We start from the raw sequence: 17,953 nt of genomic DNA on the forward strand, positions 1-17,953 counted from the left end.
TGGGAGGAAAGGAGGTGTGCTAAGCAGAATGCAGAGGGAAGAGGACCCTTCTAGTAGCTGCTTGCAAGCCTGAGAGCAAGACAGCTGCCCGTGTTGCAGCACTGCGGCAGCAGCAAGGCCAAGGCCGGCTGAGGACCGGCAGCGCCCCCTTGTGGCCCTCCTCAGCAGCAGCGAACCTGGCAGGGGCTGGACTGCGGCTGGCATCCTGGGAGGAGCAGGACATAAATGCCTCCTCTTATCCGAAGCCTGGAGATGGAGCAGTGGGCTTTCCCGGAGAACAGCGGGTGTGTGCCCAAGTGCCCAGGGAGTAGACTTGGTCTGAAGGCCCAGGACACAGCCCAGTGGCCTGGCATCGGGAAATCAGCCCCCATTTTGTGATAGACCTACTGTTCTGGTGGTGTGCACCAAGATGTCAGAATTTCTTAAAATATAACTTCCTGTATCATATCGTCCACACTGGGGCTTGCAAAGATGTGGATTCCTGGCCCCCTCTCAGCCTGTTAAATCATAATCTTCAGGGGTGACGCTCTTACACTTGATCTTTAACACATTCTGGGAGAAAAGATGCTTGTGTGAGGTTCACAGGATGCTTGTGGGGGGTTCACAAGATGCTGGGAGAAAAGGTGCTTGTGTGGGGTTCACTACAGAGCTGTAGGGCCGGACAGTCAGAGTTGGTTAGAGGCCGTGGGTAACCCCTACACCAACTCCCTTATTTTATACATAGGGAAACTGAGACCCAAAGAAGGGAAGTCATTTACCCAAGACCTCACAGCTAATTAGCATGTGCCCTCAGGAAGGGCAAGCCAGAAGTCTGCCTGCTGCCTTCCTCCCCAACACCCCCTGCCTCACCCTTCCTCCTAGCCCAGTGCCCAGTGGAGACACATTGCCAAGGCTCTCTGACCCATGCCTTGTGACTCAAAATGGAAACACTAGGTGATCTGGAGACACCTGCCTGGCAGTCCCGGGCCAGGAGTGACCACGATTGCCCCTGTCTCTGGCCCCAGGTTTTGCTTCCATCTCCTGGTTTTCCCTTCCTCGCCTCACATCCATGTGGCCAATGTGTTATTTCTTTAGTCCTGGCTCTTTCTAGCCATTTTGCCCCGTGCAGCACCTAGTTGTAGGGCCATGTACACTTGGCTCAGTTCAGTTCACACGCTGGTTGGAAGGGTTCAGGATTCTCTGGGGCAAGGATGAAGTGCCCCCAGAGCTCCTCTAGGGAGCAGGAGCACTCAACAACCAGATGTGTGTCATTTGTCATGCTGCAGGATTCTGTGACAACCACCTCTGACAATATTGTGACGTACGTGGGGGGATAAGTGAAATGACAGAATTGGTAACAGAACAAATCGTCCCCCGCCTGCGTGCTCCATGGATGGGGGTGCCTCTTGCATGGAGGCCCACCCAGTGTTCTTTCTAGGGCCTCTGGGGTCATCAGAAGGTGAGGACAGGGGTGGCGGGAGGAGATGGGATTGTAGGGAGAAGTCTCTTGCTCTGCCTGAACTCAGGGGGGAGTTCGGTGCTGGGTCACCTACCGGTTTCAGTGCCTGCTCAAGGCCACCCTGCAGGACTGAACCCTCCAAGACTCCTTCCAAAATAGCAATCAATCCAGTGCAAGGTTGCTGGCTGCAAGAACCACGTAGTGCAACCTCTGAGCAGTGGGTTGAGACCTGGCAGACGAAGGACGGCCCCGAGGTGGGCCTTCATCACCTGCCATGGATGGACTTTGAAGGTGCGTGTCCTTGAGTAGAGGAGAAAAATAAAAGTGATTCCACCTCCCAAAGCTGTTTGACTCATTGGAAACACAAAACGTCATCCACAAATACTAGTTGTGACGTGGTAAAACACAAAAATCTCCCAGGTCATTTAGTCTAGCCTGGATATCTAAGTGGATCTTTTCCAGAACATTCCAAACCGTAATTTACATTTCGATCACCCCCTCTGGTGACACATGTCCTTGCCTCTCACTCCTAGCCCACACCCCAGGGAGAAGACACAGTGCTCAGGTACAAAGAGCCCCGGGCCAAGAACGCACCTGCCCTGACGTTCGCAACCTGGGTGACTCTGGACAAGTCTTACCCCTCTCTGGGCCCGAGTGATGTGTTGTTTTCCCCCCATCTATAAAGTGAGAGGGCAGATGATTCTTCCGAGCTCTGAAATGTCATAGCTTGAAAACGTTCTTCCTCTTGAGTCGCCTCCATTTCTCCTGCTGTTTCTCACTGAGCCCAGCCACTCACAGCAAAAGCCAGTGCAGAAGTCAGACACGAACCCAGTCCTCTGCCCTGGGCTAAACTACTAATGTGGTTTCTGAAACACTGGTGGAAGTAATTAAGATTTCAACAGTGAGTTTACTTAATCGTCAGCTAATAATTAAAATTGTACCGCACCTGGGTAAATTTGGCTGCTGGGTGATGGATCCCCTGGCATCCCTCCTCCTCCTCCCTGCACCTCCCTAGATCTGGTGGGGTTATTACCCAGCATTGGAGGCCCCCATTCATTACTACATCAGATTTCAGACTGGTAGCCAGAGAAGGCCGCTGAGACCCAGCATCTCCCATGGCTGAGACGGGCTCCAGGGGAGCGGGAGTTGAAGATGTAACATAGCTACGGTGCAGGGCTGTCATCGGGCCCGATGACTCAGGGACAGCGTTTTGTTGCCACATCATCCGCTGCCTGCCTCCAAGTGTGAGGGCCTCCCCCAGCCAGAGCAAGGGCCCAGAGGAGGCAGGAGGGTTCACCTGAGCCGTGGGAACAGCACCACCCACCTGCAAATGGAAGGACCAAGAACCCAGCTGCAGCCCCAGTGGGAGCGTGTGCCCTTTGCTCACCTACCCCCTTTACACCTTCTGACAAATACTGTGTGCCAAGCACTTTATGTGCAGGGCGCTTTACGTGAATTAGCACTTTCACTCTCATAGCAACCCTCCCAGGGAGGCACCCCTATTCTCCCAGCTTTACAGAGGGGAGAACTGCAGCAAGCTGGGATGCCCTGTTCAAGGTCAGACCCGCTGGGAAAGGACAGTGCGGGAGCTGAACTCCAGTCTTTCTGACTCTAAGGGCTATATTCTTGCTACTACACCACCCTGTCTGTTCTTGCCCCAGTGTCTCCATTTCTTGGAGTCTCGTTCAAGTTCATAGTCTTGCCTTCTTGGGGAAGCTTGTTTTCCTGATTTACCATCACACGCACAGTGCCTCCTCCCAGTGCGCCATCCCTTCTCCAGATAAACGACCCCTGTGCAACTGTTTTCATCTCTTGCCTTCCTCACCTACAATGGAAGACAGACAGGGGCACATAAATCTCTCCGTGCGAATGTCTGCAGAATTGCAAACCTGCACGTGTGTGATTCGAATGTGAGGGTTCCCACAAACTGCTGGCCGGACCACAAGTAGGTTGTGTGTGTGTGTGTGTGTGTGTGTGTGTGTGTGTGTGTGTATCTCGAGGCCCCGTTTTGCAGTGGAAAGAACAGGAGCTTTGGAGTCAGACAAACAGGGAAAGCACTCAGGTTCATGCCCGCCGTGAGGTAAGCATTCGGCAACTGGCATTACGTGCATTTGTGTGTGCGTGCACCTATGTGTCAGGTTTATTTGATTGCCGGTGCTTTGGCCCAAAGACTCATGACAAACTGTGCTCTCTGGTCTTGTATAAGAGGCAGCAGTGTGTAGAAACACCATCCTACCCTGCAATGCCCAGTGCATGCTGGGAGGGTGATGTTGTTTGTGGCAGCTGTGAGTTACCATGGTGATGGCTGGGTTGGGGGAGACTGTTGCTCTCTCCTGAGCCAGAGGAGCGCACACACTCTTTTTGCAGGGAAAGGCTTGGAGCAGCGGCCCAGGACAACCTCATGAGCTCCCCTCGTAGACCTCCTTGTCAACCCAGAGCTGCAGGAGCCCTGGGTGGCCTTTGTCCAACCCTGCTTCACACACACACACACACACACACACACACACACACACACCATTCTTGCAGCAGGACCCTATTCTGTAGCAGCTAAGAGTGAGCATCCCAGACCCTTAGAGTAGGGCCGCGAGAGGTGCTCTGATCAGAGTGTCCAAGGGAAGCGAAAGGGGTGTTCTGCTGGCCACACCATAGCCCTCAGCAAAAGCAGGACCCTAGCGGAGTCGACCTGAGAATGCCTTTTTCTCATCTGCACAAAAATGCCGCATAGGCTGGGAGTGTCCTGAGTGCATCCCACACAGAGGGACACTGAGGGGAGGAGAGGAGTACCGGGCCCTCCCTCTCTGCCATGTCTGTACTCTATTGTGTCCCCTGTGCCTGCCCCACGCCCAGATCAAACATTTGACAAAGACACATGGAGGTGACCTCTGAGGCACCAAGACTTATCCAATAAAACAAACCATCAAGCTTTGTGGTTATCATCACAAAATATAGTGTGTGCCTCAGATACCTTCCCCCCATCTCTGATCCTCATGGGAGATGGGGAGAAAGGGGTGAAGCGTCTTTATGGGATGGGGGTCAGAGGTGGATGGAGTGAAGGTCAGGAGTGAGCAAGGATGAGGGATGGGGTGGATTCTTCTGCCAACGCAACTTTATTCATATTGTTAGATTGAATATGTCAAGATTTGCTTTGGGGTCATGGATATGAACATCAAGTTGCCCCCCAACCTAGGCAAAGTTTCTGCAGCCTCTTGAGCTCCAGAGGCCTTCCCTTTATGTGCACGTCAGTCCTTTCATCGTGGGGCTGCTGCTGTACCTCTAGGAAGGTATCCTTCACCCACAAATGCGGAGCACAGCCAGGCTTCTCAGGAGCCATCGTGAGCTGAGCCTTTGAGAAATAGAGAGGTATGCCCAAGATGGCCACCAGGGGACAGTGCTGGGGCACGGAGGGAGCTTCAGGGTGTAGCCTCTGCAGGACCCATCCAGGCCTGGGAGCACATGGCAGGTCCAGGTCACCCTCCAACAAATCAGGTTCTAACCCGGACTCCTCCTGTGTATGCCCCTAGCCTACAGTGCAGGGAGACCTGATGCCAGATCTTCCATTAATATCTCTCTCTGACCTCCAGCTAGTTGCCCCTTCACCGGACCCCAGCCTCCCATCTCTCCTATGACCAGGTTGGATTGAGTCACTTCCAAGGACTCTTGTAGCTCTAATTTTCGGCAAGTCTGTGAGACTTTGGGGCATCCCCACCTTGCTCTACTGCTGTGGAAATGAGGTAGGGGGCTAGGGGCGCCTTTGAGGGAAGAGATACAGGAGAAGAAGGCACTGTGATCGGGGCAGTGAGAAGTAGGAAGTAGGAAAGGGTCTCCCTTTCTGTCACTACTAGAGCATTAAGATCCAGATTCACACACCCATACCCGCCATGCCCCAGGGCCTGGAGCATTAAGGAATACAGAGTGACCTTCCTGGGGCCGGCTACGACGTGGATTAAATATTTTTCCTTAAAAAAAAAAAAAGACAACTTCCTAAAGGGACATGGTGGTAGCATCCATCTATTCTTCAAGTGTGCATTGAGCGCCTACTATGTGCCATCACTGTGACTGAGAGTAATGGTGCAGAAATGCCCGGTGATGCATAATGAGAAATGGCAGTTTCTTCCTGGGCTCAACTCTGCTCTGTCCTACGTGCTACGGTGTGTGTCCTTGGGCAGTTTCGTTCATCTTTTGGAGTCTCAGTTTTCCCATCTGTAATATGGGGATGATAGCACAAATCTCCCGTGAATGTAAGGATTCAGCTGGATGATATATGCACAGGGTTGGCACACACACAAGTCTCTGAGTAACTCTTGGTCACCTTCCTCTTTGAGACCGCACACCCCTTGGAGTTATGCATGCCTTTCCCTCATCTCTGCCAAACCCATAGAAAGAATTGCCCTGGCCCAGAAACCCACATCTTGGCGCAATGTTCTTGGTCCCCACACAGGCATTTGGGAACCAAGCGTTAAAAATATACGTATACACATTCTGATCCTGTCTGTGTTCCATGCCAAGCCATCAGTTAAAGCCATGGAGCAGCTCACAAGGTGACATTGCCAGGATAAATAGGCATTGGCAACCTCAGAAGTGACGACAAGGCTGGGGACAGAGCTCAGAGCATGGAGGCCTGCCATTTGTCCCTTCTTGCCATCAGCATGGAGGGTGGATACATGATGTTGACCCTGAGTGATCCTACCAGCAGCTGCAGCGGCCTCCCATAGGCTCCCCTAGGTAGAGGAGAGGAGAGATACTTGGGTCTGGATGTGGAGCTGGTTCTCAGAAAAGGTGCCACCTGGTTTCCTACCCACCCTCCCCAGCCTCCCCTCGGCTGACAAGACGGAGCAGCTGTCTACCAGCCAGCCTGAGCTCATTCCTGGGGGAAGAAGTGCCTCCTGAAGGGATTCAGAAACATTCCCCTTGGCAGCAAAAGGAATCTCATACCCATGCTGAGTCTGTGGGTCGGGAAGGGATCGAGAGGGCAGTTTGACCAGGAGAGGACCGTGGAGGGTTTGGAGGGAAAAGGGAAGTAGCCTGAGAATGAGGATTCTTGGGTTTTCTCCATTGCTTTGCCATCATCTCTCTGCCATCATCTCTTTGACTCTCCATACGTTGTCTTTCAGGGAGGCATTGGGGGATTTGCTTCCATTCAGTGACTTTGGATCCCAAAGTCCAAGACAAACCATGGGACAGGGACAGGACCTCTTCACTTTGGTGTCCTCAGGGACTGCACAAAGTATGTGTTTGATGAAGATTTACTGGATAGATTGATAGAAGGATGGAGAAAGTTCTTTGAGTTCTTCATGCTCGGCACCCCTTGGTCTTTTGAATGTTATTTTCACCCTGGAAAGGAGATGGGATAAATTTGTTTGTTCTTTGTAGATTCTTCTCATCTGTCCGTGTTAATATTCTGCCTGGAAACCAAGGTTAGATAAAATGACCCCTGGTCATTTAGGATCCTGAGGGTGGCGGCCACACCCATACATCCTCCCCACTCGGGATTGCACCGTTGTCTGGGGTCTGAGTTGCCCAGAGTTCAGTCCATGCTCTTGGGAATGACTGCCCATGCCCTCCAGCTGCCTCACTTGTAGACAAGCACTCTATCTGCACTGGCTCTCCTGGACCCCATAGAACAATTCCGGACATTCCCCGTCAGTGCTCGGGGCTCCGGGAGTGGGACATGCTGAAGCTGGCTCGTCCCAGCTCCCCAGAGCCAATTAGTAGCATCTCTTCCTAACCCTGCAGTCAGTGACATCACATTGGTAGCTTCAAAGGGCCACGGGAGGAGTATTTACACCAGAGATATTGGCAAACGCTCCAAGTCAGGGCGTCCCGGCCTCCAAGAGCCAATTGTTAAACATTTACCAACACATCACTGGAGATGGGGTTTCGGGCAGACGTTCCACGTGACGTCAACCATGGGAACCTTGCCCAGGACCTCAGCTGTGAGAAGCAGGGCCTCCCCAAAGTGAAGCCAGCAGAAGCCATTCCTCAGGGGGTCTGGGAGGAGTGCACAACACAGAAGACCCCATGCCTACAGCCCCCTTCCGGGGTCGAGACGTCAGGTGGTCAAGGGCATGTGCCCAGGGTGACCAGCACAGCGTGGGGAGTGGTGTCCCGGGGACTTGATCAGTCTCCACTCCGTGACACCCTCAGCTCTCAGCAGCAACTTTTCCATTCACCCAACTGCGCTTTTCTCCCTCCAGACCCAGAGTCCCAGAGAAAGAGGACAGTGCAGAACGTCCTGGATCTTCGACAGAACCTGGAAGAGACCATGTCCAGCCTGCGAGGGTCCCAGGTGACTCACAGGTAAGTCCAAGCTGCGGAGGGGGCCGTGCCCCCCGCTGCTGTCTCTGTCTCCCACTCTGGAGGGCAGGGCTTCGGAGCGCCGTGGCACAGCGCGGCAGGAGCAGAGAATCGGCCGTCTTGGCGAGAGAAGCTTGGCTTGGCTGGCATCAGCTTGTGCTTGAGTGTGAGATTCATTGCAGGCAATGAATGTGAAAATCGCCAGAGTGGGGGATGGGAAGCGCAAGCCACCACATGACCCAGGGTGTGACCCGCGATGTCCACTTTCCCTCCTTGGGTGTCAGCCTCCTCATTTGCTGCAAATGCTGTCCCTTGCCTGTTCCGAAGCGTCTGTTGTTAGAGGATTCTGGGATCCTGCCTGTCCCAGCTTCCGGCATCTTGTCAATCTTCTGTCAGGTGCCCTCTTGCCTCTTCAGACAGTGGCTGAGGGAGGCCTGGGTGCCCGGCCTCCATGTCATCCAGATCCATGCCATGGGGTGTGCCCCTCCACCCCACCCTGTAGAGACCTTGCTGCCTCCAGCGGCGCGGGGCACTTATCCCTCCCGTGGAACCTCTTCCTGGAGTGGCATGCTGGCCACAGCCTGTGCCATGACTCAGAATTTCCCCCCACTGCCTCCTTGGGCTGCCCAGATGAGCTCATGCTGTCAGATCCAAGGGGGATAGAGGGCCAGGCTACACTCTGGGGGTAGAAAGAAAGGGAGCAGATGGCCAGGATTGGGAAATCACGGGGGGTGTGGAGCAGGAAGGCTGAGAGGGATTAGGTGACCTCTCCAGTTGGACTGGAGATTGGTTCCTCCCCATCTCCTGGGGTTGGAAAATGAGAGCAAAGTTGGGACAGAAAGACAATAGGATAGGGGCTTTTCTTAGCCTAAGTGTGTGGCCAAGTGGTAGCCAGACTAAATTTACATACCTCCGACGACAGGGAACTCATTACCTGTCAGTCATCTCAGTGTGCTGTGGGATTGCCATGACTAGGAAGTGGAACTGAAATCAGGCCTCAGCAGCTCTCACCCATTGGCTCTAGTTCTTCTACTTAAGAACACCCCTCTCCCTCCTTCCACTCTTCTTCTGCCTAGTCCATCCTAACCTTCATATTGGACGTTCGGCTCTTTGTTCCCAGATAACCGAAATATTTTAAATGCTAAATCAAAGCCTCTACTCTATGGGGTTAGGCAAGCAGAACCCAGACTACTGAAAGGGATGTGGTCAGGACATCTGAGGAAAAGAGTGCAAGGTGGGGCTCCCAGAGGCCCTGGGGCTCAGGCCCCCTTATATTTGACTCTATCCCTCAAAGCCCCGAACAGGACCCAGTGGCACAGGGGCCGGGCTCAGCTTGGCTCACCAGTTCAGGGACCCAGTGGATACAATTTTGAACGTTCCTCCTTCCCCCATCCAGAGAAGTTGTTAGAACGGCTCTCAGCACCAAATCACATGCCAGCTCCATGCCAAAGAAGGCAGAAAGTGTTTCATTGCTGAGAGGGTCCCACCCCAAATGACTCAGCCACAGGGGAAGGCTAGAAGGAGCAGCTTCAGTGTCCCGGTGCCACTGACTCTAAGCAGCCAGCCAGTTAAGCAGGACAGCCTGACCTCTCTTTTTGCTTTCTGTTTGGGGTAGAGGAGAGTGAGGCTGAAAACCTTTTGCATAAAGCTGACTGGTTTGAGGGGGAGAACCTCAGGCCTCTGGCCTCCTCCCTTTATGGAAAAAAACAAAAAACAAAAAACCAAGAGCGCTGAAGCTGGTTTTGCTGTTTACTGTGGACCCAGAGCCACTTCCTGTCTTAGCCTTTGGTTTATATTATCCCTATTCCACACTTTGATAGCCAAAACAATGATTCCTTGAGTTTTTATGGCTCTTTTTAAAGTGCTCTCCATCAATCAGCACTTCCCTCAGCCCTGGGAGTAGACAGGATATTTTCATATCCTCTGGGTTAGAGAAGCAGCAGGCGAGGCTGGGGACAGGGGGGTCCCTTGCCAGAGTCACACAGGCTGATTAGGGTGGGTTCTGTGTCCAGCAAGCTTAGAATCCATGCCAGGCACAGTGCTGGGCACCAAACCCCAGAACAAACACAGGCTTTATACTTGATGAGGAGCTTACCATCCAGTGAGTGCTTTCAGCAAGGTCATTTTCACTCTGGAACTTACAGGCTAACGCTAGATTCAATTCCTTTTTCAGAAATCTTTATTTCTGTCCTGCTTCCTCTATTTCTACTGGCTCGTTTCCCCAACAGGGAGAGTGTCTGGGTCAGGGGGCTGGGGCTGGAGAGGAAATGAAACTCTCTCTCTGCTCCAGGACTGCCGTTCTCCCAACCCCAGAGAGAGAGAGAGAGAGAGAGAGAGAGAGAGGGAGAGAGAGAGAGAGAGAGAGGCAAGACTGAAGGGCTGGATGCAGGGCTGGAAGTCAAGAACTGAAATTTTAAGCTAGAGTCCTCCCCCCACTGACTTAGAGATGTCTGGAGATGTGTTTGGGGGATAGAAAAGAGCAGTGAAATAGATGAAGAGGCATTTTGAGTGCACAGAGCTAGACAGGAGTAGGCCAGGAATAGAACTGAGGAGTCTATATGCTGAGCATGACCCACACTCCTCACTAATTGTATTACCATGGTGTAGACTGACTATGAAAACTGGCCGTCCTGGAGCTCTCCAGCACCCTGTCACCATGGTCATCATCATCATCCCTTTCGTTCCCCTCCTCATCTCATTGTCACGGTCAGTTTGTTTTTATTAAACACTTACTGCGTGAATCCCTGTACTGAGTCCTACGACAAGAGCCTCCCTGCTCTTCAACTCAACACATCTTGGGTTTGTTCCTCATCGATTTGTCCTTGTGCATGTACCCAGTACATGCCAGGCCCTGTGCAAAGTGCAGCAACACAGCGGTGAGCAAGGCAGACAGAGTCGCACAGGCCCACAGTCTCCTTCAGGGAACTTCCACTCTCTCTGAGGTCCACAGTAATTAGAAACAGAAATAACGCAGCGTATGACAAAGCGCACATAGAACACAAAGGAGGGCCCAGAGGGGAGAAGTTGGGTGTGGACCAGGTCAGGAAGCCCCTGGAAGGGCCAGGATCAGCAGTCACCGATCACCCTGCCCAGCCAGGGTTCCCCCAGCCTTGTCCACAGGACTTCTGTAGGGACCACCAGCATGCTCAGGTTCAAGGGTCATTTGGCTCCTCCTGTTCTTCTTTAATTTTTTTAATTTACATCCAAGTTCGTTAGCATATAGTGCAATAATGATTTCGGGAGTAGCATCTAGTAATTGATCCCCTACATATGACACCCGGTGCTCATCCCGACAAGTGTCCTCCTTAATGCCCCTTGCCCACTTAGCCCATCCCGCCACCCACAAGCCCTCCAGCAACCCTCAGTTTGCTCTCCGTATTTAAGAGTCTCTTGTTTTGTCCCCCTCTCTGTTTTTGTATTATTTTTGCTTCCCTTCCCTTATGTTCATCAGTTTTGTATCTTAAATTCCACATATGAGTGAAGTCGTATGATATTTTTCTTTGACTAATTTCGCTTAGCATGAGACACTCTAGTTCCATCCCCGTAGTTGCAAATGGCAAGATTTCATTCTTTCTGATTGCCAAGTAATACTCCATTGTATATATATACCACATCTTCTTTATCCGTTCATCCATCGATGGACATTTGGGCTCTTTCCATACTTTGGCTACTGTTGATAGTGCTGCTATAAACATGGGGGTGCATGTGTCCCTTCGAAACAGCACACCTGTATCCCTTGGATAAATGCCTAGTAGTGCAATTGCTGAGTGTAGGGTAGTTCTATTTTTAATTTTTTGGGCTCCTCCTATTCTGTTGATCAAAAAATAACCCCTTGTTTTCTCAGGGTTGGTAGAGACAGTTTGGGAGGATCTTCTTTTTTTCCAGGAACTTTACAAAAGTTCATTCATACCTCATTCATACCTTAACCCCTGAAGTGGCTAAGAAATAGATGTGCTCACGGAGTGAAGATTCCTGTGCTTTGCGTAACCCATGTCCAGCCACAGACTGCCTTAGCTGCCTGGCTTTCTCGGCCTAAAGATCCTATTTTGGTTAACTCAGCCCTGCATGGTTTTAGTTAGGCCGAGCCGCTGAGACCTTACCTATCGTTGATTTGGGCTGGGCTGGGCGGGATTATCAGTTAGTCTCTGTCTGAACCCAAATCTAGGCCACCTCTCCAAGCAGATCCCAACTGGCCTTTCTCTCTGCAGCCACCGTGGTCCCTGAGGGAGAAAGGCAGCTCCTTGTCCAGCTCCCATACCCCCTCACGTTATCCCGCAAAACCTGGGCATGCTTCCCTGGCCTGGCCTAGCAGGGCTCGCGGCGTGGGACGCTCTTGTCCATTTCCATATGTTCTCTCCTCTTTCCAGTTAAGGCTGCTTCTGTTCTCTGGTGAGGTTCTGCTTCTGTCTCCTCATGGCCCAGACCTTTGGCTGGGCCTAGTCTTACTGGGAACCAGACACATATCTCAGGTTGCCAAAGCTTTTCCACACCCTCTGTACCCTACTCCAGACTTGGCCATCTCTGGATTGGAAATCAACTTGCTCCCAGCTCGTTAATAGAGAGGAGGTGATAGACATGCCCTGAACAAATGATCAAGGCCTTTTAAGCTCAAGGTGACCAGATTATCCCACTTCCCCCAAGAGATCTCAGTGGACCCTTCCCATTTATTGAGCAACTTCTATATACCAGGCACTGTGTTAGGCATTTACATATGTGATCCTTACAACTGTATGGAGTAGCTATAGTGTCTCCATTTTACAGATGAGGAAGTGGTGGCTTAGCAAGGTTGATTACTTCACCTCCAGCTCACTTACAAATAAATGGCAGAAAAGGATTAAAATCCAGCTCATATTACAAAATCTGTGCCCTTAGCAGTGTACGTAATTGGTTCCCTCACACTTCAAATCCCTTTCCTCTGACAGCCTCAGGTAACATATAACAGGGGCGCCGTACCCAGTGAAAGGCCTCCTGGAGAAGGTGGAGCCCACCTGGACAGGTGCAGAGGAGGCGGGAGGGCACGGGAAGGGAGAAGGGTCGCTGCGGTGCGGTCTGCGCGGGCAGGGCACAGAGCGGCCCTGCTGGAATGAAAACCAGTGCCCTTCTGCCCTCTGCCCTTCTGCCCTCTGCCCTCTGCCCAGCTCCCTGGAGATGACCTGCTACGACAGTGACGACGCCAACCCTCGCAGTGTGTCCAGCCTCTCCAGCCGCTCGTCCCCTCTGTCCTGGCGCTATGGCCAGTCCAGCCCGCGGCTGCAGGCTGGGGACGCGCCCTCGGTGGGCGGGGGCTGCCGCTCCGAGGGGCCGCCCGCCTGGTACATGCACGGGGAGCGGGCCCACTACTCGCACACCATGCCCATGCGCAGCCCGAGCAAGCTCAGCCACATCTCCCGCCTGGAGCTGGTCGAGTCCCTGGACTCGGACGAGGTGGACCTCAAGTCCGGCTACATGAGCGACAGCGACCTCATGGGCAAGACCATGACGGAAGACGACGACATCACTACCGGGTAAGGTCTCTTGCGCAGCTGGGCAAGGGGACTAGAGAGGGCAGGGGGACGCCCGGTGGAACGGGATTTCTTGAGGCGAGTGGGACTCATGACAGGAGTTTGGGTAGCCGCGCTGTGACGGGAGACAGCCAGGCAGGGCCTTCGTACACTGGTTGTGACCGCCCCTGAAATTTGATGTGGTTTATACCAAGCTTCGGTGCGGTGGGTGGGGCCGCCACCTGAAGAGCTGATTGGTTAATGGAGAGGCCTCCCTCTCATTGGCCCTTGGGGCTGTCGTTCTATGGTATGTCCCGCCCTCCTCCCTCGAACCCGGAAAAGGCAGGTAGGAAGGGCCCTGGGAAAGGGCGTCAGTGCCAATTCCGCCAACTCCGTGTGGACTTCGGACAACCTCATCTGCTATCCCACTTGGAAAAAGAGGATGATAGTACTACATCTGTCTGCCTCGGAGTCTAACAGGAAGAGAACACGAAAGCGCTCAGGGGAAAGCACTGCTGAGACAGAAAAGTGGTAGTGGTGGCTCTCCTTCCTTCGCCGGGGTTCCCGGCCCCTCTGGTCCGCGCCTTCCCCCGTGGTCCTCAGGTTCCACTCCTCTGGTTTCTTCCTCCGCAGACCTGCCAATCATGCAACTTCCTAGTTCCTATCCCGGTCTGTTAGTTTACTTACTTCCTGTGCTTTGCCCCACAGACACCCTCATCTTCTCTTTTCTGCCCCAACTGGCAGGGTTGGGTTTGTGGAGCGACGCGGATGTAGGTGACAGTCTGGGAAGTGAGGGGGAGAAGATGGGAAGAAAGAAGTGGGGGCAGAGAGGGTGTAAACGGTCCTGGCCCAACTGTTCCAAGCCCTGAGACTAAAGAGCTGTAGTGGTTCTGGAACCTTCTCCAGAGCATCTTTCAGCTCCCGGCTACTTCCGCTCTTCCTTCTTGGTTTGCTGGGACTTTCCAAGGGACCACACAAGTAGCGACAACACCCCTTCCCCCTATCCCTCTCAGGGACTACCTCTTCCCAATAAAAATCCCAAACTGGAACAGAATGAAAAGTAGCCCCTCCTAGGAAAGGACTGAGAGCTGAGCGCCAGGCCATCCACTGTTCCGCACCCCTGGGGACAAACTTGGAGGGACTAGGCAGGGCCTGTCCAGCTGATGAGGCTGCTCTGGAGCAAAACAACTGACTCACGAATGAGACTGTTTACTGCCTCTTAAATCCCAGGGGCCGGCCGACCTCACGCTCAGATCCACCAGCTTGGAGCTGGGATCGGAGAAAAGCCATCCAGCTCCTCCTGTGCTCAGAGGGCTTTGCTGGGCAGGAAGGAGAGCGAAGGTGTCTGTGCTCTGCACAGCCCCTGTGCCAGGAAGCTGCTTCTCTGAGGACATGTCCAGTTCCTGCCCTCTGAGAGCTCCCAGTTGGATAGGGCAAAGGGAGGCACAACCCCTGCAGGGCAAAGAGCTCTGAAAGTTCCTCTTATGGTGGAAGGACTAGAGCCCCAGCCGTCAGGGAGCTCCCAGACAGAGGGAGGTGGAGCCGTCCCCCAAGGTGCACACAATGGCCATGGCAGAAAATTCCCCAAACATCGGAAGGCACCAGACTCCTGACTTTGGGGAGATCCCAGTCTGAGGCAGGCCGCAGGATTTCCTACCTGTGTGAGCTCGGGCAAGTTAACCTCTCCAGGCTTTAGTTTGTCTACCTGCTAAATGCAGATAATAGGACTTATCTCAGGATGGTTATAAGGGTTAAGTAGATAAATATATGTAAAATGTTTGGAATAATTCCTGGCTCATTCTAAATGCTCACTAAATGTTAGCTTTTTTTTTTTTTTTTTTTTGCTATTATTACTGTTAATTGTTAAAATGCCATTGTGAAGGAGGAGAGGGGCTTTTGCACTCTAGAGTCCCAGACTTGCCCACAGGGAGTGTGCAGTCTCACCACAGTGCCACTCAGAATCAGCAACAAAGACAGATGTAGTGGCTGCTGGCCAATCCTGGGAACATAGATTTGAGGGGACGTGGAGGTAAAGGTATGGAATACTGGGCAGAGGAGGGCCAGGAAAAATGTCCTTAATCCACCCTCTAGCACCCTTTCTTTATCCCTTTCCTCTGGGCAGTGTGCATGCCCCTAAGTCATTGAACAAATAGACTTCACTGAGGCTAGAGCATGAATGAGAACTTGCCCTTCCTGCACATCCACCAACTGACCACGGGCCCGGGGAAGCCTCAAGTTCATAGGGGGAAGAAAGTGTTGGCATGGCAATATCCATAAAGTGGACCTCACTATAAACTGCAATGCTGGTTTCCAAGATAATTGCATGTGTGTTTTTTATGGTCAATCCGCAATGAGCAGGAACTCTTTTAACACTTAACACTTTTAAGGTTTCTCCGTTTGTTGACTTCCTTGCCCAGACTGCAAACACACCCACCCTTAAACGTGCTAAGGAAGTCCGAGATGAGGGAAACCCACCTATAATCCCAGTAATTTTAATGTAAACAATCCCTCCTCAATTATGTGTTTTCATGGTTAAGTGTTGTGCTATTTCACTGGAGACTGGGCATCCTAGATTCCAGCAAATCTTGAAGAGAGTGCCCCTTGCTGAGCCTCTTGTTGGCCTTCCTGTCCCCACTGTGGGTTCCATCCCGGTTTTATAATTTAGAAAGTGTCCTGTTTCTAAGAAAATTGTTTTCCCTGTTCATGAAACGGGTAGGGCTGTTCCCACCCGCACACTGACCCCTCCTCAGCCCCTCCCACTGCCATTCACTTTGCTGCCTCCCAGGAGCTCCCAGCACTGGGCCAGAGACAGAGGTGAAGCCTCTGCCCTCCCCACTGAGCGACATAATCAGCCACGAGCCATCTGAACGAGCCAGGCAAGAAGACAGTGATTCTAAGTGCTCTCGCTTGTCTGCTGGGGGAGCAGCAGCCCCTTGGGCGCTCTCCCCAAGCCAGTGTTCAGTCCCACGTCAGCCCTCCCTGCTCCCTCCAGACACCAGGCCTTTTTCCTGGGTTGCCAGTCTGGGGGGTGGGGTCAGAGTAGGCAAATTCTTCAAACTGCCGCTCAGCAAACTAGAATGAGGAAGGTGAATCTGCTGCCGAAAAAATCCTATTTTTTTTAATTGTGGTAAAATACATGTTTTTTATATATGGTTAATATGTCAGCCACTTTCAAAAGTACAGTTCAGTGGCATGGAGTACATTCATAGTGTTGTATAACCGTCCCCACCATCCGTCTCCAGAACTTTCTTCACCTTCCCAGACTGAAACTCCGTCTCCATTAAACGCTGACTCTTCATCTTCCCCTCCCCCCCCCCCCCCCCACCACCCGGTTCCTGGCCACCACCACTTACTTTCTGTCTGTCTGAACTTGACTGCTCTAGGTACCTTATGTAGATGGAGTCATACAGTATTTGTCTTTCTGTGACTGGTCTGTTTTACCGAGCATGATTGCCTCAAGGTTCATTCATGTGTAATATGTATCAATTTCCTTTCTAAGGCTGAATGATAGCTTACCGTATGGTTGTACCACATTTTGTTTATCCATTCAGCTGTAATCCTGCTATGAACATTGGGGTACAAATATCTGTTCAAGTCCTTGCTTTCAGTTCTTTGGAGTGTATACCTAGATGTCTTGAATCATATAGTAATCTGATTTTTAATTTTGTGAGGAACTCCATACTGTTTTTTCCACAGTGGCCATACCATTTTACGTTCCCACCAGCAATGCATGAGGGTTCCAGTTTGTTCACATCCTTACCAACACCTTTTGTTTGTTTGGTTGGTTGGTTGGTTGGTTGGTTGGTTGGTTTTTTAATAATAGCCATCCTGATGAGTGTGAAGTGGTATCTCGTGGTTTTGATTTGTGTTTCCCTGATGAGTGGCAGTGTTGAACATCTTTTCATGTGTTTATTGGCCGTTTGTATATCTTCTTTGGAGAAATGTCTATTCAAGTCCTTTGCCCATTTTTTAATTGGGTTGTTGTTGAGTTGTAGGAGTTCTCTATATATTCTGGATATGAATCCCTTATGAGACACATGATTTGAGAATATATTTCCCCGCTCTGTGGGTTACCTTTTCACTCTGTTGATCGTGTCCTTTGCGCACAAACATTCTTCATTTTGATGAAGTCCAATTTATCTATTGTTTCTTTTGTTGCCTGTGCTTTGGGTGTTGTATCCAAGAAATCACTGCCAAATCCAATGTCATGAACCTTTTCTCTGTGTTTCCTTCTAAGAGTTTTATAGCTGATGGGACTTTTTCAAAATATGGATTCCAAATCTCATTCCAGACCTACCAAGGCAGATTCTCTGCTACTCAGGAAGCCGTATTTTTCTAAAGCTTCTCAGTGACTCTGGCCTAGTCCATCTTCCCATAAAGTACAAGAATCTTCTTTATAGCATTCCTGAAAGCCAGTCTTTTAGTCTTGTCTTGCCTAGACATAGTGAGCTTATTCTATTTCAAATAGAACAAAATTATAAGACAGTTTCTAAATATTCATCCAAAATCTGGTTCACTTCTGCCTATTGATTCAAATGCTGCCATCCAAGAAAAATAGAATAAGTATAAATCTTCATTCAGATATTTCAGCATGTTCTTAATGATTGCTCAGATAGTCTCTTCTCTAACCGCCCCCGCCCCAAAGAAGTCCCCAGTTTATTTCATTACTTTCTTAAATGACCCACTTTTCCCGATTATCCTGGTCATTCTCTCCTGGAAGCTCTCAAGCTGTCAATGATCC

The 17,953-nt window shown here is 51.4% G+C and overlaps 1 protein-coding gene across 11 annotated transcripts in view; it reads left to right on the forward strand.

The window, feature by feature from the left end:
* NAV1 (neuron navigator 1) overlaps nt 1–17,953 on the forward strand; it is a 246,071-nt gene that overhangs the window by 142,560 nt on the left and 85,558 nt on the right. For 10 of the 11 annotated variants that reach the window (XM_023247662.2, XM_045049028.1, XM_045049024.1 and 7 more), the window contains 2 exons: nt 7,633–7,735; nt 12,871–13,236. In XM_023247662.2, coding sequence (XP_023103430.2) covers nt 7,633–7,735; nt 12,871–13,236 — 469 coding nt within the window. The remainder of the gene's footprint in view (nt 1–7,632; nt 7,736–12,870; nt 13,237–17,953) is intronic. The other variant, XM_045049033.1, reaches the window with a different exon arrangement.

Source organism: Felis catus, chromosome F1 (assembly GCF_018350175.1).
Source record: "Felis catus isolate Fca126 chromosome F1, F.catus_Fca126_mat1.0, whole genome shotgun sequence".
In the NCBI taxonomy this organism is placed as follows: Eukaryota; Metazoa; Chordata; class Mammalia; order Carnivora; family Felidae; genus Felis; species Felis catus.